Genomic DNA, 24,177 nt, shown 5'->3' with positions numbered 1-24,177 from the left:
AGTTTTTGTAAACAAATGGTTCACAGTTTAAAACAATATCGTCAGTGGTCAGAGATCCTAAATGCTGGGTACTAGTGTTATATTTCAATCTAAATATTTAGAAAATGCCATTTTGATTATTGACTAAATCTGAAAAAGCAAGAAAAAATTTGAGAGTTGATTATAGTTTGTGTCTATAATTTTGTATTTCCTTTAAAAATCAAACCAATTTTCTGGATGGTTCTATATCTACCTATTCCTCTTTATAGTTAATGAAGACTGTTGTAGAAAATTGTACAACTTAAGAAAGTGTAAATTGAGCATGCCTTTTAGCATTTTTGTTATTAATACCTGTGTGTGAGCTGTCCTAGGGAAAAGGGGAGACACATAGGCTTTGTGCAGCTTGTAAAGGAAATCCCTCTTCTCAGAGCGAGAGATAACGCAGGTCATTTTAACTTTCTCAGATGTTGGCTAAAACCAGGTCTTTGACTAAGATCCTTTTAAAAGAAAGAGAGAGAGAGAGGGAGGGAGGGAGAGAGGAAAGAAAGAAAGGGAGGAAGGAAGGAAGGAAGGAAGGAAGGAAGGAAGGAAGGAAGGAAGGAAGGAAGGAAGAAAGATTCTCCCGTAGGGATAAGAATTTGGAATTTGGTATGGTCTTCTCGGTGTCCAAGGAAAAAATAACTTTTTAAGGAGAGGCTTCAATGATTATCTCATGGAAGCTTCTGAAAGTTTGGGTTTAGTGAACATACCTAGCATATTATTCAGAATCAAGATACTTACTTATAAAGATGTATGTTTATAGTTGTTACAATTCCTCCTGTACAGAAACTGACAACTGGTTAAATCAATGAAAGATAAAATAGAGGCTTTTTTTTTCAGACTATCACTACTTTTAATAGTACATGTAAAAATTTCAAGGTTCTTTATAAGGTGGGTTTTCAATTAATAATAGGAAAACTAAACATTTCTGAGTAAATGGCAGGGCTTGATTTGTGGGGAACAGCTCTAGAAAGGCTTGTGTTATGGAGAAGTTTACATTTAGTAGTTACATCAGTAATGCACATGTGGATTTTAGATGTTTTCTAAACCTTTTAAATGTTTATAACCTTAAGACTCATAGCTCAGTTCATAATTCTTTTGTTAACTCTTAAAATGTATTATTTCAGAACCACTCATGAATTCTTGTTTGGTGCTCTTGCTGAACTGGTTGATAATGCAAGGTATGTAGTCTTCCAGCCTCTTAATTACTTAGAGTGAGAGCTTTATGGATCATCATGACCTTTGCTTTCTGATGACTTGAGAGAAAGATGTTTTTGTTGTATATGTTGCAACTCCCTAAGAGACTCGTTAGCAAAAAGTATTTTTATTATCACAGTAATTGACACTTTCTTGATTACCTTAAATTCATTCATTGCTCTTTGTGTTCCAACCTAAAAATAGGAAACTTACCATTTCCAAACCACCTTCCCTTGTGTATCAGCATCTGATAATTGTGAGAAGTAGGGATTTAAGATAGTACCTGGAGAGTCAAACTAATTGGACACATAGATTAGAGTATTAGTTTGTGTTGCCAAGACACTGTACTGCTGAATGTCTTTAAAACTAGGCCAGATTTCTGCATCTTCTCCCAAATAGTTATTTTATTACAAGTGATTACTCTTTAGTCAGTATCTTCCATTGTGGGTTTTTTGTTATTATTTTGAGACAGTACCTCACTCTGGCTGGCCTGGTACTCACTGTGTAGAGTAGACTAATTAATGTTTACAGAGATCCACTGACCTCCGCCTCTCATGTGCTGTGTGCCATGTGCCACTATGCGTTTTTTTGGTTTTGTTATTTTGATTTTTTTGAGACTGGGTTTTTATGCATTACCGTCCTAGCTGTCCTGAAACTAGTATACCAGGCTGGCCTCAAACTCACAGAGATCCGCCTGCCTCTACCTCACGAGTGCCGGTATTAAAGGTGTGTGTCATCACCGCCTGGCCATTGTTAGCAGCAGTATTTGGAAGCAATCATGTTTCAGCACTCTGATGTGTTTTTAGCATTGGAAGACTATTCCTATGTAAGACCAAGTAAAAGTTTGAGTTTGTTCACAAAGATCCTATTTATTGTTATAGTAACAAAATATTGTCTTGGTTTTAGTGAATGTAAACTCTAAAATTTAGATGCTTATTGACTAGTGCTGACATAATGAAGGATGAAGAGGGTAAGAGTTGATAGTAGAATATGAAACTTCCTCAGTTAGTGAATTTACTTGTAATTTCTAATGTCTGTACAACTGATTTATACTGTTAGTACTTTTTGTGTTTTTGAGATAGGCCTTACTGTATAGCCCAAGATCCTCCTGCCTCAGTCTCTAGAGTGTTGCCATTATAGATGTGTGTTACTATACTTGACTTTTATTATTGCTTTTGTTAGCTATATTCTTGTCACCTGCTCATGGAAATGTACTAGATGACACATTGTTTAACTACAATCCTACATCTGGCCATTTTTCCTCCAGAGGAAGTCACTGCTAGTTTAGCAGACAATGAAGGATTAATTTCCTCAGTCAGAGTGAGCCTGGGGATACCAGGATGTATGAGACTCTTAAAACTGTACCCAGGTCCTGTGTGTCATGCATCTTAATAAATTTGGAGTGCTTGAAATATTTCACAGATATGTTAAGGAAATTGTGTGGTCAAGTATAAAAACAAAACTTTAATATATATATTTAAATATATGAATTGTTCATAGCTCGAATTCAAAATAATATGCAGTACTCTTAAAATACTGTGTATTTTGCTGGTTGATGCTTTATAGTCTCATCTGTATCTCAGATTTTTTTTTTTCCTTTTGCAGAGATGCTGATGCCACCAGAATAGACATTTATGCTGGTAAGCCAGACTTTAGATCTATTATTGCCTAAGAAGTGAGTAGGAAATAACTGGCTTCTGGAGTCTGGAGATGACAGAATTTCTTCATGTTCTAGGTAGAAATGGGGCAGATCCAACCACATATGTCTTCGAACCATATGTCTTAGAACTCTTAAAGCTCCTAGCTTTAAGAGGGTGCTGGAATAGAGTAGTAGGAAGTACAATGATCCAGTGTTAGTCATCTTTCTGGAAGACAGGGTCTTGTTGAAATTAATCCTTCACTACTCCTGGTAGCAGAGGTTTTTCCCTGGAAAGTTGCTGGTGCCAGTTGCAGAAAATCGCTGGTAATTGGTTTATAGAGATGCTGAGATCATGTATTAGGCTTTTCTAGAGTAACAGAACTTACAGAATGAATCACACACAATCTCTATATATAGAGGGAATATATATAAAAATGGGATTTATTAGAATGACTTACAGGCTTCAGTCCAGCTAATCCAACAATAGCTAGCTGTGAATAGAGTATCCAAGAACCCAGTAGTTGCTCAGTCCACAATGGTGAATATTTCAACTAGTCTTCAGTACGTGCTGGAATCCTAAAGAGGTAGGCTCCAATGCCAGTGAAGGAATGCATGGGCTAGCAAGGTAGAGGCAAGCAAAGAGAAAAGCTTCCATCTTTCATGCCCTTATATAGGCTTCTAGCAGAAAGTGTGGCCCAGATTAAAGGTGTGTTTTCTTGCCTCGAGATCCAGATCAAGGCATGTGTCTTCCTTCCTCAAAGGTCCAGATAAGAAGTGAATCCACTCACTTCAAGCAGAAAATCTCTCACAAGTGTACCCTCCATTTCTAGATTCCAGTTAATTCCACATGTATTCAAGTTGACAACCAAGAGTAGTCATCACAAGTCCACTCCTTGTCAACTTGACATACACTCATATCTCTATGTTGTAATTATTTCTAAGTGAAGACAATAACCAGGTCATAATAATGCCTAAATATAATTATCTCACATGTAATTAGAAATACATTATATATTTAACCAGGTCATAATTATGCCTAACTTGATATAACTATCCATTGTATAACCACAAATGCATTATAAATCTATAATAGGTGACAGTGTCCCTTGGGGGGTGTTTTTTTAGTATCTCAAACTTATATCACAAGAAGGAAATTGAAAGAAAACACATACCCGCATAAACACATTTTAAACAAAATGCAATACTTATGACAACTATGATCCTTGTTTCTGTTATTGGTCATGTGGCCTTAGCTGATAACTACCTTCCTCTAACACCATCCTGTATTTCCTCCACCCTTGGCAAGCATTTCAGCAGGTCTTGGTTCTTTTCCTGAAGGAGGAAAAGCAGAAGAGGCAAACCCATAACCAGAATAAGCATCTACTCTAGTAAGGACAAAGTGTTGTTCTTTCTATGGAGGAAATGGTCCAATGTAGTCAGTGTGTCACCAGGTGGTCTGGGCACCCTGGGGAATGGTTCTATATCTGGGGCTCAATGTTTGTCTCTGCTGTTGTCATATCTGGCACTCAGCAAGCAGTAGCTGTAGCCAAGTTACTTGGTGAGTTGTGGTCCATGTTGTTGAGCCCAAGTATAACCTCCATCACTGCCACCATGGCCGCTTTGTTCATGGACCCCATTGGTCAATGATAGGAATGGCTGAGGAAAGAGGCTACTGTCCACGGAATGGGTCATCCTATCTACTTGATTATTGAGCTTCTCAGCAGAAGTCACTTTTTGATGAGCATTTACATGGGACACAAGTATCTTCACATTCTTTGCCCATTTGGAGAGATCTATGCACATACATCCTCCCCAGATGTCTTTCTCACCTGGTTCCATAATTCTTTCCAAATCCCTGACCATCTAGCCAATCCATTGGCTCTAAGCCCATGAATTAGTAAACAATCTCCCATCTGGCCATTTCTCCTTCAGAGGAAGTCACTGTTGGTTTAGCAGACAACGAGGGATTAATTTCCTCAGTCAAAGTTGAAATTGGCAGTATTTCAAGGGGTGGTACTGAGGGTACTACTTCCTGAGGTGAGGGGGGAAAAACCCCTTGAGAATCTGAGAATTCAGAGTTCTCAGCTTCAGTAGGTTACTCCCATACATCTCTACCCCAAGTTATAGGATCCCAGTTTCCACCAACTAATGCCCTTCCTTTAACTGTGGATACCATCTGAGGCTGGGACTTGAGTTTTCTCTGTAATTCAGCCAGCCTTATAATGAGGGCTTCAGCTTGATTTTCTACAACTTGAGCTCTGTGGCTGCTGGACAGACGATTCTCTTCTAGGCCATACTTAGAAACTTTTAGACTGTTTTTGTGCATCTAGAACTGGTCAGTTTTATCACTAAAATTCTGAGATACTAGAAGTTGATTGATTTTTGTCACAGAGCTCATCCCTATGCTTTGTCAGTTCACCCAGATATAAATTAAGCAACCAACCAGCATGATCATTTTCCTTATTTTTCCCCAAACTTTATAAAGTTTCACATACAGGGTCCCCAAATTCTTTCCCACTCACAATTGGTGAACCAGGATAATCTAAAGCATTTATCTCACTATATGGTTCACACCATGGGCTTTCGGTACTCTTTGAACTCCTGGGAGAAGGGATAATTGGAGAGGCTTGGCAAATTGAAAAGCCTGATACAGATACTTAAAAGATTCATCCTTTATTCTACTGTTGTTCTAGAGCCAGATTTGGTACTAAAATTTGTATTAGGGTTTTCTAGAGTAACAACTTATAAAATGAATCTCTACATATAGAAAAGGGATTTATTGGAGTGACTTACAGGTTTCAGTCCAGCTAATCTAAAACAGTTGCTGACTGTCCAAGAATCCAGTAGTTAGGTGCTCAGTGCACAAAGCTGGACTTCTCAGCTAGTATTCAGTACATGCTGGAATCCCAAAGAGGTAGGCTCCAATGCTAGTGAAGGAATGGATGGGCTAGCAAGGTGGGGGCAAGCAGGCTATGATGTAGAGAGCTTCCTTCTTCCCTGCCCCATAAAGGCTTCCAGCAGAAGGTGTGGCTCAGATTAAAGGTGTATCTTCCTGCCACATCAAGACAGTGTCTTCCTTCCTCAAAGATCCAGATAAGAAGTGAATCTACCCACTTCAAACCAAGCAGAAAATCCCTCACAGATCTGCCCTCCATATCTGGATTCCAGTTAATTCCTGATGTAGTCAAGTTGACAAAAGCCATTATAAAACATCTTTTTGGAATGTTAGGCTTAAAACTGGATGCTGTGACATCCTCTACTGTTTTACTCAGTTGGTTTTCCTTTTATATTGTAAGATCATCTTTGTCCTAGAGTTGTGGTGACACTGAAAGAGTTTTTAGTTATTGTCAGTTGGTTTTTTATTTGTTTTCTGCCCATTCAATATTTATAGCAACACCTTTTTGATCGTTTTGATCCTAAAAACTTGAATAAGAGAATAGAAGACAATTCTTAAACCCAATTTGGCTATTGTGATATATTTTATTGACATTCTTTTCTAAATCTGAAAGATTTTTTCGGTCACATTTTGAGTACATGCTCAAAAAGTTCGTTTATGTGGAATATACAGTTTTGAAAGTCTGTTTATGTGGAATATACAGTTACTAGATAACCCTCTTCATGGAATCATTGGATAAGTGGGAATAAACACAGAACCTTTAGTGTTGTATTGTTAGGAAGAGTCTCTAGATAAGACAAAGGACTTAGAGTAAATTATTTTGGAGAAAAAAGAAAGTATTTATAAAGCCTACCTATCAGATATTCACCAAAATTCTGAAAATTGTCTGTAGAAAAGGCTGCCAAAGTGGTAGAAATACTTTGGATTGTTGTTGTTTTTGTTGTTGTTTTGGGAGTTTTAGACAGAGTCACACTATGTAACTTTCTAGTCTTAGAGGAAAGTAACAGGAAAAAGTAGTATTGTAAGACTTCAAGATGATGATTGCTAAATCTCCTAGATGGTGCCACCTTTCCAAGCCATAGCTGAGTGTGCATGCAGGAGTGCTGGCAGTTACCTCTCAAAGAAACTGACTATTCACATCATTACCCAGAAGATAAAGAAACATGAGCCTCTACTTCAAGTGATGTTGAAGGAATACATCCTCATAGTGGTCTTTCTAAGAAGTTATAAAGGAAAGATCGTCTTTATTCCCTTCTACCATCTTCATTGGGTAAATTTTAGCAAGGAAATTTAAGAAAGTTAGATTATAAATGGAGCGCTCAGTGTGCTGTCTATTTGTTGTGGGGAAAGTCCAGAGGATGAGATGAGGCCTTTGCTCTCAGAACCTAATATCTTATTGAAGAAATGGCACACTACAAATGGTTACGGACAGATAAACAGTCAAGACAGTAAGAAACTGGGTATTGTAGCACTTACTGTTAATCCTTACCATCAGGAAGTAGAGGCAGGAGGATCAGTTTAATCGTTATGACTATTTGGGGAGTTCAAGACCAACCTGGACTCTTATGGTTTTACAATACTGTAAATTGAATTAAGAAACTTACTTTAAAAATATTTTTCTCTCTCTCTCTGTGCGTGTGCGCACACACATATACCACATGTGGGGGTATACATGGAGGCAAGAAGACAGCATTAGATCCTCTAGAATTGAAGTTACAGGTAGTTGTGGGCAACTCAATATGGTTCCTGGTGACTGAACTTGGGTCTTCTGCAAAAAGAGTATGTGCTCTTAACCACTGAGTCATCTCTGTAGTCCCATAAAACAAAAACAAAAAGCCAAACAAAAAAGAAGCTTTGAGATAAATCCTTGAACTAGGAGAACTTGAGCCCATAGTTGAAGCGATAACTGCTAAAATAGCGTGACTCCTTTACCCTAACACAGGCCTAGAAAGACACTTCTGGGGCGTTATTCAAGGTATTTCAGTGGTCTTGGGAACTTTTCAAGTGGTATTTAGCTCAAAACAGTTTTTAGATCCCAAGACAGTCTTCATAATTTTATGACAGTATACAGCAAATGTCCCTGGGCAGGTGCTAAGACGCTGCTGCCACATGCTCTGTACCTTATCCATTGTGAGTCTTTGTTTAACTGTTTCTTACAGACGGGAACTTGGGAAGCTTTTAATACTTTAAAAACAAGAACAAAAAACCCTTGTTCTTGCTTGCCACGTTTCACTTGGATGACCTAGGTTCTGGTTAGAAGTGCTACCATAGGAAGAAATGTTCTTATCTACTAGGATCTTCTAGAAGAGCCTCACTCTGGACTTTTGAAGAGGCATTTGTAAAGAGGGTTCAGCCTCCTGAACATTGAGAGATACTTATAAGTCCCTGTGGTTTATGGCCCATCTAAAATAGTATTTTAATTTGTGTTATTTTGTTTATTTAGCAGAGTGTAGTCATGACTCACTTAGTTTTACCCTGGGGGAGGGAAGCATTTTAAACAGATTTGTCAGGATAGATAATTGTACAAAGTGAACTGAAGCTTGGACTCTAGGAACTAGGCTCCCAAGTAGCCTTGGGCCTTGACCCTATATTATTTTATACAGCTTCTTTTTTAGTAGGTGTGTTACTTTTATTCTTGTGCTGAGTAGTGGACCTTGAACAACATCTGTACTGGGGAGGTTGATGTTAGTGGTTCTTTACATGGTTTGTTTGGGTCTCCTGCTTCAGTTTCTTCCTCACTCCCTTTTCTGTTTGATATCTACATTTCAAGACTAGTTTTCCCATTGTTTACGTAGTTTTCACTGAATTAAAAGGCACCTTGAAAATTAGTATAGCCTTTTTTCTTATTTGAGAATCTTTATTGTTACTACTAGCTATGAGTTATTATATGGTGCTTGTATAAGGCAGCTACTAAGATAATTCTTCATCTCTTTACTGGGATGGTAGGCCACAGTCTTGAGTCGTGTTTCCTTCTTGTTGGCTAGGAATCCCTGCCAAAACTGTGCTGAATATTATTGCTAAAGGTCTGTAATTCTGACCAAGCAGGTCTATCCCAGAACTAAGAACCTCTTGCTGCATCTTGTGTCATTTCGCTTTTCAAGGGCCCATATCTAGGAGGGGATATGACAGATATACAGATAGCTCACAATCTGCAGTTAGTCTAGAGGTGATCATATATAAACATAGTAATTAATCTTTTTGTGGCAGCTGCCACCATTGTGCTTATAACAACATGTGGCATCATTGAATGTTACCTCAGACTTAAATCACAAAGGAAGGTACCCTGTTGAGTTTGAACAGTTGATTGGATAATACATAATAGACTATTTAAGTGACTTGGACTTCATGATGTTGGGCAGATGTAATAGTATATCATGTTGATATATAAAAAGGTATATAGAAAAACAGATATAATATATAAGAAAGAAAGATATATAAAAAGATATGCATATTCAGTGATCTTGAATGTTAAGTACTGGTCTCTTCTAGTAGATTTCATGAAGCCTTTTTGTGAATTAGAAAGCACTAGAGAAGCCTCATGTCCTCAAGAGCCCTGAAGTTTAACTCACACTAGCTTAGTAGTACTATTAGGAGAAACTAGATTTGAACTAACCCTTCCTTTTATGCCCGGCTTCACTTTGGTTCACTTTCTGTATCCAGGTTGTCGCCCTGTAAGTGGTAACAGCTCAATAATGGCAGCTGCTTCTTTTACAGAGAGGCGGGATGACCTTCGAGGAGGATTTATGCTTTGCTTTTTGGATGATGGAGCAGGAATGGATCCGAGTAAGTGGTTATGGTGACTGTTTTCAGAATATAACAATTTACTGTCAAAGTTGCTTTTCTGTGACCTCACTGTTGTGGCTAGAAGATCCACCTAGGGAATGAGAAGCCTGTTGCAACATCTCAGGCTTTATTACACTGTATATTTGCCGGGTCTTGTCTTAACATAGGAGGTGTTTGGACAACATGGAATGTCAATCTGAAATCAGTTAGATTACCTGTCTCTTGACAATGTGTTTATCAGCTTGCACAACATCCTGGAGCCGTCACTACTGAGCCTTCTTCCCCTGAAACTGTTTACCATGTTCTAGTAACAGCACGGGGCACTGTGGTGGTATTGATGGACTAGGCAAGGATTACTTTCTTATGCCTCATGGCTGACTTTCCTTGGAGAGAGGTTTTGTTGGCACAGAGCCTTGCTTATATTTAACATGACTCACATCTCTTGATTTGAGAAGTCTGGGGTAGAAATGCTAACTTTTTATTTCTCTTATCTACCACTTTAGGTGATGCTGCCAGTGTGATCCAGTTTGGGAAGTCGGCCAAGCGAACTCCTGAGTCCACCCAAATTGGGCAGTATGGCAATGGATTAAAATCGTATGTATATTGGAAGCCTGCTGTAGGGCTGAACACAAAATCACATGATGTCCCTCTAGGACTATAACTCTAGAGCAGCAGGAGAGTCAGAAAGAAGTGATGGTTGGGGGTAGTTTACCAACTATCTAGCTAAATTTTCTCAGTAGTTTGAGTAGTATGAGTATCTAAAACACTGTTCTCTTAGAACTGTCTCTCTTCCCTTATTGAATAATATTTTTATCTTGTGTTTGAAAATGTGGGTGGTTCTCTTCTGGACTGAGGTGTATTTGAGATGGCAAGGGAGTCACTTCACAGCATATCAGTATGCTTGTGCCGGACATTGGGGACCCAGAGTGAATAAAAAGGGCAGTTCTGGAGCGCCCTGTGTGGGCATCCTCTAAGGCCATATTGTAGGAGACCCATCTTATTCCTTCAGTCTATTGGGATAGCCCTCTGGCCTTGGTTCCCACTTGTTTAGTGCTTAGAATGTGTTGTTTGTAGCATTAGGTCCTGCTTGTTGGGGTTTCTGTCCCGCCTGGTACCCCATAGCCGGCAAGTCCCAAAGAAAATTACACAGAGGTCTCCATAAGTTATAAACTCATTGGCCCATTAGCTCAGGCTTCTGTTAACTCGCATAACTTACATTAGTCCATTATTCTAGTATATGTTAGAATGGCTCAATTTCTTTTTCAGCGGGGCAGGTCACATCCTGCATCATCATCATCTTTGGTATCTGGACAGGACTGCGGAGGAATGGGCTTCCTCCTTTCCCGAATTCTACTGTTCTCATTGTCCCGCCTCTATTTCCTGTCTTGTTGTCCCGCCTATATTTTCTGCTTGGCTACTGGCCAATCAGGGTTTATTTAAGACCTAATTGACAGAATACAGAATTGTCCCATACTAGTTGTTCTGGTTTTTGAGTAAAGCTCTGAGGAAAAGGTTTCTGTTTCTGAAGTGCTCACCTCCAGCTGTACATACCTTTCAGTGGAATACAATTTAGTGGAATGTGAGTTTGTGCAAATGAGATTATGACTCATGTTCCAGTCTTGCTGTGGAAGTGTGTTGTTTTATGTGAGAAAAGGTGGTAGTTTGATCTGTCAACAGCCTCAGTTGGGCTTCGTGTGTATTGTGCTTTGGGTGTGGAGAAGACAGTGCTTCCAAAGAAACCAGAGCCCTGGTTCCTGGGCTTTGCTTTCTTCTTAGGGAAGGACCTGAATGTTAATAATAAGCACTCCCCATGTGCCAGAAGGTACTGTGGCTAAAAACTTTGTATGGAAGATATTATTTAAACCACATTTCAGCCTGTGATGGGTGGGTTTTGTTAGCATTCTCAATGAAATTTAGATGTATAGGAGTGAAATGACTTGCCTGATGGTATAAGGGTGTTTATTTGAAGAGTGAATATATGAACCAGGTCTTTCTGATTAGAAAATGACAGGGACTGTCGTTTTGACTTTGGTCAAAGGTTCAGATCTCAATCCAGCCATTTAGTCACTAAAGTTGTGGCTTCTTGCAAATTGATCATATTTACCAAATAGTTAGGATCACTTGTTGTTATTGCTTTGAGAGTTCCCAGACTGTGATCACAATGGGAACCTTCCCCAGAGGATTCTGAAAATCTAAGACCTGTAAAAACAGAGGTCTCCAATAGAGTCAGCTCTCATCTAGTCCTTCCAGTTCTACAGACTCAGCTTTACCTCTCTGACAGTTTCCTAACCTAGAAAATGAGGTTCTAACTGCTGATACTCTCCCCAGGAGTCAGTAAAATATGACTCAGAAAGTACTTAGAAGACTGAGAAAGAACATGTACAGAGTTAGGGTGCAGTTATCATCATGTTTTGGAGGCTTTTATGAATTGGAGCCATCTAGTGTTCAAAGTTAAGAAGTTACATGAGGTGATTTACAGTGAGAATAGGGTTTAGCAAAGGTGGTGTTTTGGGGTTTCTGCTAATCAGACCCTGTTGTCAGGATCAAAAACAGAAACAAAAAAGAGATATAAAGAAAGTCTACTCAAGTTTGAGTAAGGGCAGTGCTGTCCACAACCTGCAAGAAAAGTAGTCCTATCTTCAGGAAAAGGAGAATTGATAGCCCCCAGAGCATCTATATAGTGTCTTGGGAATTTTCCTGAGTGCTTGGGAAATGCAACATGAAATTCAGTTGTGTGCCTGGCATGCCAGTCAGGATTGTATATAGAGATTAATGAGGCTTCCTACCATTGTCTACTCCCAGGCGTATTGTAAGGACTAATGAGATAATAGCCAGAAGCTGCTCAGAAAAAATGGAGCTAAACAACCTCATTGTTAAGTAGATAGTCCTTCTATGCGTCCTGTGCTGCCTAAAAAAGCCTGTCTCTGCCTGCTCCAATAGAGGGTTGAAATGGCCAAACAGGAAGGAAGCCATTGACATTGATTCCATTTAGACTTTTACCAGATGAGTTTTGTTTTTCTCTAGGGATTGAACCAAGGCCCTCGCACATGCTAGGCAAGTGTTCTACCATTCTGCTGTATGCCAAGCTCCAAACTGCCGTGTAGAAGACGAACTCAAGGCTATATCAGAATTAGCTCAAAGTAGCAAAGCAATTCTGAAACCAAGAATGGCTAGAGTTACAGGACATGGATGTACTCCTCTTTGAACTATTTTCAAAGATCAAATTTTGAACTGGGCTTGATATCATGATTAAAAAAATTAGCATTTGTGTTTTGATAAATGTTGTATTCATGCTGATTTTTGAAAGACTTGTGAAAGTCATCTTTTGACTTTTCTCTTGACAGTGTAGTAAAAAGACATAGGAACAGGGTGTTGCCCAAAAAGAAGATGATGTGTTCAGGGTGTCCACTGTTGGAGTTAAACTAGATGGTGTCACAGAAGACCCCATGAACCTAGAGCTCAAGCAGGTTCTCTTGTTAGGACTGTGGCAGTAAGCTGGGAGGAGAGCTAACCTCGGGCTTGTTGTTTGAGTGAATATATTCTAGAAGAATGGTGAGAAGGGAAGTTTGCTCAAGGAGGTTATAGACTAAGGAATTAGAGACCGTTAGGAGGGCATAGCAAGGAGTGTTGGCTGAGTGCGAGTGGACAAAGGCTGTGGGATCCCTTGGGAGTCGGACCATTGGTTTTGAAGAGGACCCTCTGGTCATACTCAGTTGTGCCAAGAAGGTGCTCTCCCTTTTCAGATGAGCTTTGAGTCCTTGGGAGAGTGATCTATTTTCTGTTTCTTTTTCAGGGGCTCAATGCGCATTGGGAAGGATTTTATTCTCTTCACTAAGAAGGAGGACACCATGACCTGCCTCTTCCTGTCTCGTACCTTTCATGAGGAAGAAGGCATTGATGAAGTAGGTTTTATCCTTGTGGCCTGAGTTGCCACTTGACATTTACTGAGTTTATCTGTTGTTCTGAGCTGAGCTCTTTGAAGTTGTAGAATTGAAGCACTTGCCTGCTCTTATGGGATGAGATGGGTGGATGCATTGGTTGGAGGGTGGTAAGGCAGATAATACCTTTATGTGAGAGGAAGTGAAATGTCCAGGCAAAGACAACAGCTTTTCTGTTTCTGAGAGACTGTAAAGTGACCAGAAGTGAGAGTTGGATTCTAAGCTTCTCCTTATCTGCAAGATACCCCAGTCTGTGGAGAACTATTACTCAGGCCGGTATTTTGAGCGTCTCTAACTGATTGGAAATTATAGTTGATGGTAATAATAGAACATCAGTGTCTTTCTCCTCTGAGGATTATTTTGTGGAGTGTGTTGTGAACACGTTTTATTTTTGAGGAAATGTGTTGTGTCGATCTAACTCATGTCAGAAGCCTTGAGTCAGATCCCTAACCAGGCAGGTTGTGAAGCAGGTAAGTATTTGGAAGACATTAGTATGAGCTCATTGTTAGTAGCGTCTTTCACCTGCTCTCACTAAGAGCTGCTTCCTTGCCCCAGTGATTACTACTGTCCTGAAAGACAGACTTAGAAATAAATCTTACTTTTAGAATATATTGGGATTGGAAAGATGGTTTGACAGTAAAGAGCACCAGCTGCTCTTTCAGTGGACCAGGTTCAATTCCCTGCACCCACTCCCGTTCCACAGGATCGGATACCCTCCTCTGACCTCTGTGGGTACCAGGCATGCATGTGGTGCACAGACATACAAGCAAGCAAAACATCCATATACATTTAAAAAAACTTTTTTGGTAATTAATTAGGCAGTTACCTAATTATAGATGTCTAGATTATTGTCTTTGTGGTTTGGTGACTCAAATACTGAAGAACAACTTTTCTTTCGTTTTTGAGACAGAGTCTAACTGTGTAGTTCTGGTTGTCCAGAACTTGTTATGTAGACCAAGCTGACTTCAAACTCACAGAGATCCACCTGCCTTTGCGTCCTGAATGTAGGGATTAAAGGCATATACCACTGTACTTGTCAAAGAGCTGTTTCTTGCTGGGGGAGTAGGGAAGATCTGGCCAGCTTTTCAGGTGTGAGTAATAGAGGCTAGAGCTTGAGAGCGATCTAGGATGTGTGGAAAGAAATTCATAGCTGTCACATAAGTAGATGGTCCAATTGAGAAGTTCAGTCTAGTTCGCTCTGTTGGTTAGCAGTGATTGAATTCATACTGGTGTTCTTGAAATCTGAGTATAAATTTGTGGCAGATTAATTGATGTTAAAACAGGCACCTTTTTCTGCCATTTTTATTTATCTAGTCAGTCGACTTGTTCACCTGTTCGGTGTGGTTTGTTACCCTATTCAGCATATTTGGAGAGAGATATACTGAGGCTATAAAGAGCAAACTTCTAGAAGATAGGACAGGAAGATGTTTTTTGGTGAAGGAGTCTTGGAGTCAGTAAAAATGTCCTTTTTTTAAATAGTTTTTTTTAATTATTTTATTGAACTATACATTTTTCTCTGCTCCCCTCCTTTCCTCTCCCCTCCCCTTCAGCCCTCTTCCATGGTCTCCATGCTCCCAATTCACTTAGGAGATCTTGTCTTTTTCTACTTCCCATGTAGATTAGATCTATGTATGTCTCTCTTAGGGTCTAAGTTCTTTGGGATTGTGATTTGTAGGCTGGTTTTCTTTGCTTTATGTTTAAAAACCACTTATGAGTGAGTACGTATTGCCTTTCTGGGTCTGGGTTACCTCACTCGACATGATGGAAAGCATCCTTCTTAATAATCCTGAGGTGCTGGGGAGAGAGGTGGTCTTTGGAGAACAGGACATAGTGAGATTGGGCTGATGCTCTGGGCCTTGTTTGAATGAATGGGATTTTAATCAAGCAATTCTTAGTATCAAAATCTCTTTAGAAAAGTCTCTGTGGTTGCTTCGCAGTGTTTAGATTAGAATGATTTAGAGTGGACCAGCAGAGAGGTCCTGACTGACTGTGGTGGTACAGTATTTGATGATTATTGGAGGGAGTAAGGAAAGGATTAAAGAGACTTGTAGGTTCTGTTGTGGCAGTTGGAGGTAATGAACCACTACCTGGGGAATGAATGGAAGGGGACAATATGGAGAGAGGACAATGTAAGTTAGTTTGGGGCATGCAAAGTAAATTCTGGAATTTGGGGCAATAGTCTTTCTTTTCGAGGTTTTTTTGTTGTTGTTTGTTTTTGTTTTTCTACATCCTCTGTCCTAGGCTCTGGGATTATTGGTAGCAAATAAGATCACTTAAGAAAGAAAGTGGAGGGCTGGAGAGATGGCTCAGTGGTTAAGAGCATCGCCTGCTCTTCCAAAGGTCCTGAGTTCTATTCCCGGCAACCACATGGTGGCTCACAACCATCTGTAATGAGATCTGGTGCCCTCTTCTGGCCTGCAGGCATACATGCAGACAGAATGTTGTATACATAATAAATAAATAAATATTTAAAAAAAAAAGAAAGAAAGTGGAGCAAGAAAAGGACTTGAGAACTAAGCAGGCAAAGGTGTGTGTGAGGAAAAAGTCTAGGAAGAAAACTGGGAGATGGTGACATAAAAGCTGAAGGAGAAATGACAAGTAGGAGCAGTAGGGAGAGTTAGTAATTTAAATTGGTTCACCTGGAACTGCTTAAAATTGGAAGGTATAGATACAAGTTCACAGAACGCAAATAGAACTTGATTCCCTTGGTAGAAAAGCTAGATGAAATTTTTTCCTTACTTGGTGCTAGAAGGTCACTGTTTTGGATTGTACTCCAGTCTAGACTCTGCCAAGATTTCAAAATAAGATCATTTTCAGCCCAGGAGGAATGTGTCCAGACCAGCCCCTGTGCTGAATGACTTCAGCATGAAGCTTCTTTAGAAAACCAGCAGTGTTGGAGCTCCTAACGAGTTATCACCCAGGCACGCATTAAGATACTGAATTCCTTTGTCTTATGTGGGGGCAATTGGCTTGAACTCATGAGGTGCTTCATTTGGTTAGCTGCACAGAGAATCCCTTCAGCCAACCCATGCTGAGCTCTGCAAGGACTGCTGGCTTTGAGCAAGGGATGAGGAAATGATGAAGCCACTAGGGAAGATATTTGAAGGGGATATTTTTTAAAGAAATTAGTCATAAAATCAAATTTCATATATGTTGAGGAATTATTACAATAAAGTACACACCTATGTAGTCATAATTATAAACCAAAGTTAGAAGTCCCCTGTCAACACCTGATCTGTGTAGTCCTCAGTATGCCCCTGAGGAAATCACCTTCTGATAACTTTAAGGATCATCACTTCCTTTTTGGGAAGGTGTGAGGCATTGTTTGTCACTAGTGTGTCTGTATTAGTTTTTTGTACATGTACACATGGACCGACAATATAGAAATTGTATTCCTTTCAGATAATACTGTGTTTGTGAGGTTCATTCATGTTGATGTTTGTGGCTGTGCCTTTGTTCATTTTTATTGCCATAGACTATTTCAGTTTAGACACTCTGTAGTGAATATTTGAGTTATTCCTGTGTATGTATGCTGGTAAATATGTGTAAAAGTTCCTTTGGGAATATTTGCCCAGAAGTAGAATTGCTGAGTTAGAGGTTATATTTTGTGTCTCTAGATTAGCTAGATAATTGTAAATGTATTTTCCCTTAGTGGTAAAAGTAGAATTTTTACCAAATTAATGAAGTAGCCAAAGACATCCCAGGTAGGCACAGAAACCTTCAAGGCACAGACTAGCATAGTGATAAGAATTTAGGGAAGGACCAGAAGCCGCAGCTGATGCCAGACTACACAACTGAAGAGACAGGAAAGCTGCATGTTTGGGGGAAGGTGGTTCTGGATCCCCAATCACAGTGTTCATCTCTGCTCACCCAAAACAAAGGTGATAGTCCCATTGCCTACCTGGAATGCTCGAACACGGGAACCTGTCACAGACAATGTGGAGAAGTTTGCCATTGAGACAGAGCTCGTCTACAAGTACTCTCCCTTCCACACTGAGGAGCAGGTTATGGCCCAGTTCATGAAGATTCCCGGGAATAGTGGTAAGTAGGCTTTGGACACGTAGCCCAGAGAATCTGGGAGCCCTAGAGCCTCTGGTGATGTAGGAATGAGCCATGGTTGGCTGGCAGAGAGAAAGGATTTCTGTTTCCCCAGGAACACTGGTGATCATCTTTAATCTCAAACTCATGGACAATGGAGAACCAGAACTAGATATAATCTCAAATCCAAAAGACATCCAGATGGCAGAGACCTCCCCAGAGGGCACGTGAGTATGGCTGGAATGGTGGCAGGCCCTGGAACTGGTTTTTACTCCTTGATGACTTTGGGGGAAAATGAAAAATCATTTTCATGGCTTTCTCTTGGTAGTATTGATAGAGCTGAGAGCTCCTCACTGCTTAATAGTAGGATAGTGGCTCCTCAGTGAAACTAAAACAAAGACTAGTGATTCCCTGTTCCAACTCTCTCATTTGATATAAGAAACTGAGGCCTGGGTCCTAGTGGCAAAACTGCACCGGGTTCCCTGTAAGAGCCAGCTGAGGTGTCTGTGGGGCACCTGTGCTAGGGACATGACAGAGCAGGATGTAGTTAGTACCTGTGATGAGGGGCCATTCTGGTCAAAGTGTCAAGAGAAGCCAGGATGTGAAATGAAAGGTGAGGAACTGCAGAGCAGAGAGGAAGTCATTAGCTTTGGACATTGTTGTGAAGACAGTACCTCTCAGTTCCTGCTATCTCCAGGAAGCCAGAGCGACGCTCCTTCCGAGCCTATGCTGCTGTGCTCTATATTGATCCACGGATGAGGATCTTCATTCATGGACACAAGGTGCAGACCAAGAGACTCTCCTGTTGCTTGTATAAGCCCAGGTAAGAGCCTAGCTACCATGATCTGGGCTGAGAAATGCGGCCTGGCCACAGTTCTCTGGGGTGATGTTAGGATGGTGCAGTATGAAGACTCAACACTGCTTGCTGATTGTACCTGTTTAGCAGAGAGTCTTTTCCATGGTAAGGACGTTAGTGACAGACAGGCTGCTGGGTGGTTGGCCAGGCTGGTTCAGGGATGTGCCTTCTGAGATGTGAAGAGTGGCACAGGGAGCTGTCTTATCTCAAGTTCAGGGGCCTAGCCCATAGACCCTTTACAGGAAAGGAGAAACCATGGCTTATTGCTGAGGTTTGTTCCTGCTATAAGATTAGTGATCCCTGCTGAACACCAAAGACGCATCAGGAGACCGGGGACAAATTGAATAATGATTTGAATCATTTTTCTAAAATGAGCTTGGCTCTGTTTCATCACAAAGAGCCAGGGCAGCAACACATACGAGGAGGCAGAGTACTTCCTGAGCTGTTCAAGTTGGCTACCTGCCCCACTACTGTTTGGCCCTCAGATTGCTTTTTCTACTCTTCAGAATGTACAAGTATACATCAAGCCGTTTCAAGACTCGGGCAGAACAGGAAGTGAAGAAAGCAGAGCATGTAGCACGGATTGGTAATGCTACTTCCTGTGTTAGGAGGAGGGATGAAGTTGGGGCTACCACTTGTATGAAAAGCCTGGGTCGAGGCTGTTCTTTAGCCTGGGTCAAGGCTGTTCTCCTACTTAGATCCAGTCCCTCTTTAATTTCCTCGCTCTCTAATGCCATCGGCCCTGTTGTCTCTCTAGACATGACTCTCCCCTTGCACTAGTTATAAGATTTAATGCAGGACTAGAGTGGCGTAAAACACATCTATAGATTCTTATTTAAGTCAGATATCAAGCCAGGTATAGATTCAAGACCAGATGAAATATCTCATACTGCATACTGCTTCAGGTTGTCCTGACTCTAGGACAGAAATCTCAAGGTTTCTCCCCAGGAATAATTATAATTTTCTGAGTTCTTTGGTGGGGGCGATTGTCTAAAGCATTCTTTAGGCTTCAGTTCATGCTGAAGGTTGAATTCCCATTGAATAATTTTTTAAACTATTTTAAGTCATTTGTGAAACTTAGGGAAGTATAAATAATGCTTTGCTTAGGGTTATGATTTTGAGATAGACTTACTTTATATCCCATGTTGGCCTCAAACTCAATGATCCTCCTGCCGTAGTTTACAGATTACTGTAAATATAAGATGTACCATCTTGTCCATGACAGTTTTGAGTGTCAGTCGTTGTTTTGTTTTGTCTTTTTGTTTGTTTGTTTTGTTTTTTCTGGTGCAGTTCTGTAGTTTAGGCCCAGAGGCTGCCCCATGTGACCCTTGTTGTTAGTATGCACTTCTTGGATGACAGTTCTGAACTTTTCATTTCTTCTGGATTTAGCTGAAGAGAAGGCTCGTGAGGCAGAAAGCAAAGCTCGAACTTTAGAAGTACGAATGGGTGGAGACCTGACACGGGACTCTAGGGTAAGTCATTAGACTCAAACTCTCTTTCCTTCCATATATGTCATTGGAATCCAGTGTCCTGACCTTAGTAAAATGAAATACAGCTTTGAAGTTTGTCCCCAGTTAAGGTCACTTTTCTATAGAAGGTGTAATCTTCAGGTGTGTTTTAGTATCCAGGTGATATCATATTACTTAGTGTAGCATAGAGCACCTCCTCCCCCTCTTACTGGTTGTGTATTGGCAGGTGATGTTGCGGCAGGTCCAGAATACAGCCATCACCCTGCGTAGAGAAGCTGATGTCAAGAAAAGGATCAAAGATGCCAAGCAGCGGTTAGTACTTGGATAGACCTTTGGGCTTTTAAAATTATGTAGCATTTACACTGACAGGTTGCCATTTGCTGCCAAGTTTACTTGGAGAAAAGCATCACTGCTGTGATTGCAAATGGTCAGACGCTTTTGATCCTGCAGAAGGCAGGCAGAACTGACACTTAACTCACACTGCTGTCCTTTTCTTACACTTTTCTGTTAATGTTGTACAAAATACCCATTGTGTAAAACTTGGAAAATATACATTTAAATAAAAAATGTGAAACTCCCTTATGCTTATGAAAATATGTGTACTTATTTTTTATATGTTCATAATTTCTCTACTCATTATAAATGTAGAATGATACTATAGATTGAATGTTGTGCCTTTTGGTTCTAACTCATCAGATCACTGACCTTAACTTTGTGTAGAGCTTCTCAGGCCCTAGGGCATGAATTCCTAGCTAAAGTCCAGGTTGTTTCCTTGTCACAAGCAGAAGTTTCAGGTCACTTCACTCTAACTTGTCCCAAGATTTTCTTGACATGTCATATGAGTGTCTTCTCTTAAGTATTCTTCTTCTTCTTCTTTTTTTTTTTTTGCCTTTAAAACTCTTAGTGTTGTATAAATCAGGCGTAATAGAGAACACCTTTAATCCCAGTACTTAGGAGGCAGAAACAAGTGACTTTTTCTCTGAGTTTGAGGCCAGCCTGGTCTACAGAGCAAGTTCTAAGATTCTGTCTTGAAAAACAAAACTAAACAAACCGAACTATTGCTGTTACATAATTGGGATTTTGAGGATGGTATGATTATAATGTTATATTTATTCTACTATCTAACTCTCCTTGCAGAGATTTGCAGCAATTTCATAGCACCACATTCTGATTTCAATCATCTCTGTTTTACTACATTTAAAAAAAAAAAACAGAATTCTAATGTTTATACACTGAACAGTTTAGATCCTTATCAAGTCAAATCACACATTTAATGGAGATGGAAAATTTTAACATGTCTCAAAAATCTTAACACACCATTATTACCATATTGTTTTTGTGCTAATGAGTTAATAAGCTTGATGGGTTTTGTTTTTGTTTTTTTCCTCTTTTTTAGAGCACTCAAAGAACCCAAGGAACTGAATTTTGTTTTTGGGGTCAATATTGAACACCGGGACCTAGATGGTATGTTTATCTACAATTGTAGTCGCCTGATCAAGATGTATGAGAAAGTGGGCCCACAGCTGGAAGGGGGCATGTGAGTACTGCTCTAGGAGAGGTTTTCCAGCCCAGGGTGAATGGCAAAAGAGTTTTGGTGACAGTTGTGACTTCTTTGTCCTTGCAGGGCATGTGGTGGGGTTGTTGGGGTTGTTGATGTGCCCTACTTGGTTCTGGAACCTACACATAACAAGCAGGATTTCGCTGATGCTAAGGAGTACCGGCATCTACTGCGAGCAATGGGGGAGCACTTGGCACAGTACTGGAAGGACATCGCCATTGGTAATGGGACTGGGAGCCAGGCCTCAGCCTCTCTTTTATCTTGAGCCTTAAGATGCTTTTATGGCTTGAGAGGATGAATTTATCAGTTAGGAAGATGGTGAGACTGATGAGGCTTTCTTCTGATGTAATGTGTGTGGGCATTCACCTTCTAGCCCAGCGTGGAATCATCAAGTTTTGGGATGAGTTTGGCTACCTTTCTGCCAACTGGAACCAACCTCCATCCAGTGAGCTGCGTTTCAAACGCCGGAGGGCTATGGAAATCCCAACCACTATCCAGTGTGGTGAGTTGAGTAATGGGAACTCTTCTCCAAGCTCCTATCGTTAGGATCTGTGCCCTCCTGCTGGCCTTCTGACTTAACTAATATTCATAAACATAGCTTCCAGCAGGAACAGGATCTGTTTGGCAATGGCTCTGTGAGCACAATCTTGAGGCTGTGTTAGTTCTCCAGTTTCTCTTAATGATGTGGACAGTCACACCACCTTGGAGACATTTCATACCACAGCTGGGCCAGGCTCAATAAGTTTGGTACCATGTTGTATCTAGAATGAATAAATGACTGAGCCTAGAGAACGGAAGGGCTGGTGGCATTTAGATTCCATAATACTTTTAATCCTTGCTCTAATCTCTGTCCATAAGGTAAATGTATCAGTTTTGTACTAGTGTTGAAAGTCCAGGACATCTTTGCTAAGATGAGGAGCCTGGATTCCAGTAATTGTTGATAGGTGTGGCTGACATGTAGGGAGGGGTGTTTTCTTTCTTGCAGATCTGTGTCTGAAATGGAGGACACTCCCCTTCCAGCTGAGTTCAGTAGAAAAAGATTATCCTGATACTTGGGTTTGCTCCATGAACCCCGATCCTGAGCAGGACCGGTGAGTCTTTAACAAGGATTATGATTGCTCTTCCCTCCCTATTACAGTTTTCTTTCTGTTACTGTGTAGACATCACAGAACATCAGACATCGCAGAAGCAATTTGGCTTATACTTCCAAGTACAGTCCATCATTTAGAGAAGTCAGGAATTTGAAGTAGAACCATGAAGAAACATTGTTACACTGGCTCAGTAACTCAGGCTCATGCTTAGCTGGCTTTCTTGTACAGCTCAAGACTGCCTGCCTTGGGATATATCATCTGTAGTGGGTTGGGGCTCCCACACATCAATTAACAAGGCAATCCCTAACAAACATAGCATGCCCACAGACCAGTCTGATCTAGGCATTTCCTCAATCAGGCTTTCTTAGAAGACTCTAGGCTGTGTCAAGTTGACAGTAAAGCTAACTCGACATTTACCAGCCCCATCACTGTTCCCTCCACTCTTGGAGTATTTCTTGAGGGCAGTGGTGCTGCACATGGCTTATGCACAAGAAGGATGAATAAATGTGTCCTGTAACATACCATTTTTATACATTGGAAGCTCTTTGGTGGTTGTAATACAGCAAGTCTCTGTCCTATCAGAATGCTGCTTTGCCACCAGTTTCTTCTCTTTACAGCTGTGAAGCTTCTGAACAGAAGCAGAAGGTTCCCTTGGGGACATTAAAAAAGGACCTAAAGACACAGGAAGAAAAGCAGAAGCAGCTGACAGAGAAAATTCGCCAGCAGCAGGAAAAACTAGAAGCTCTTCAGGTATGCGGTCGTGAGCAAGTGGGCAGAGCCAGCCTGTGTCAGCAGTCTGTCCAGGATAGAAGCTTTCAGAGGCTTTCTTGTCCCTTCCATGTATTCACACCAAGGTTTTGCGACCCTGAATTTCAAACACCTTTCCGGTGCACCTTGTTGATTATTTAGGTAACAAACTATTTTGTTTATATATCCAAATTGGTCTGAAGTTTAAGCATTCCAAAAAAATAAATATCCTATCATAGAAGAAATCACCACTAACTCAATAGTTTTTTTTTTTTGCCTCCTCCTCCCAATAAGAATTAAACTACTTTGTCTACGTATGTATTAGGCAAGCTATATCACTTAAACCCGTTTCTTTTTATTTTATTTATTTTTATTTCTTTAAGTCTCATTGAGTTTACCTTTCAGGCTGGTCTTAGACTTAAGATTCTCTGGAGTAGCTCTTTCCAATTCTGCATGAAGGCCTACACTTAACCTCTCTATATAATTTTTAGTAGTCATAGGCAACCATCCCATGTACATTTAATATATACATATATTATCTTTAGTGCATAATAATTTTTTGGTAATTTGTGAAATTGAAAAGAGTTTACAGGCCGGGCGGTAGTGGTGCACACCTTTAATCCCAGCATTCAGGAGGCAGAGGCAGTCGGATCTCTGTGAGTTCGAGGCCAGCCTGGTCTACAAGAACTAGTTCCAGGACAGACTCCAAAGCTACAGAGAAACCCTATCTTGGAAAGAAAGAAAAAAAAAAGAGTTTACAAAATGTTAAGGTTTTAAAAGAATTCTTCTCGGGGACTGGAGAGATGGCCCAGAGATAAAGAGCACTGGCTGTTCTTCCAGAGGTCCTGAGTTCAATTCCCAGCCACCCACATGGTGGCTCATGACCATCTATAATGAGGTCTGGTGCCCTCTTCTGGTGGGCTTGCAGGTGTACATGCAGGGCACTC

The 24,177-nt window shown here is 40.5% G+C and overlaps 1 protein-coding gene across 2 annotated transcripts in view; it reads left to right on the top strand.

The window, feature by feature from the left end:
* The window catches only part of Morc2 (MORC family CW-type zinc finger 2), a 41,106-nt gene that overhangs the window by 8,942 nt on the left and 7,987 nt on the right, over positions 1 to 24,177 (top strand). For both annotated transcript variants that reach the window (XM_048449973.3, XM_048449974.3), the window contains exons 3-18: positions 1,146 to 1,199; positions 2,821 to 2,855; positions 9,465 to 9,533; positions 10,037 to 10,127; positions 13,327 to 13,435; positions 17,353 to 17,512; positions 17,625 to 17,736; positions 18,207 to 18,332; positions 18,872 to 18,951; positions 19,755 to 19,837; positions 20,061 to 20,146; positions 21,231 to 21,371; positions 21,459 to 21,613; positions 21,766 to 21,894; positions 22,378 to 22,483; positions 23,101 to 23,233. In XM_048449973.3, the coding sequence (XP_048305930.1) occupies positions 1,146 to 1,199; positions 2,821 to 2,855; positions 9,465 to 9,533; positions 10,037 to 10,127; positions 13,327 to 13,435; positions 17,353 to 17,512; positions 17,625 to 17,736; positions 18,207 to 18,332; positions 18,872 to 18,951; positions 19,755 to 19,837; positions 20,061 to 20,146; positions 21,231 to 21,371; positions 21,459 to 21,613; positions 21,766 to 21,894; positions 22,378 to 22,483; positions 23,101 to 23,233 (1,669 nt within the window). The remainder of the gene's footprint in view (positions 1 to 1,145; positions 1,200 to 2,820; positions 2,856 to 9,464; positions 9,534 to 10,036; positions 10,128 to 13,326; positions 13,436 to 17,352; positions 17,513 to 17,624; positions 17,737 to 18,206; positions 18,333 to 18,871; positions 18,952 to 19,754; positions 19,838 to 20,060; positions 20,147 to 21,230; positions 21,372 to 21,458; positions 21,614 to 21,765; positions 21,895 to 22,377; positions 22,484 to 23,100; positions 23,234 to 24,177) is intronic.

This window comes from Myodes glareolus, chromosome 8 (assembly GCF_982192425.1).
Source record: "Myodes glareolus chromosome 8, mMyoGla1.1, whole genome shotgun sequence".
Lineage (NCBI taxonomy): Eukaryota > Metazoa > Chordata > Mammalia > Rodentia > Cricetidae > Myodes > Myodes glareolus.
The sequence above is the reverse complement of the archived record's forward strand: the minus strand, read 5'-3'. Positions and strand labels throughout refer to the sequence as shown.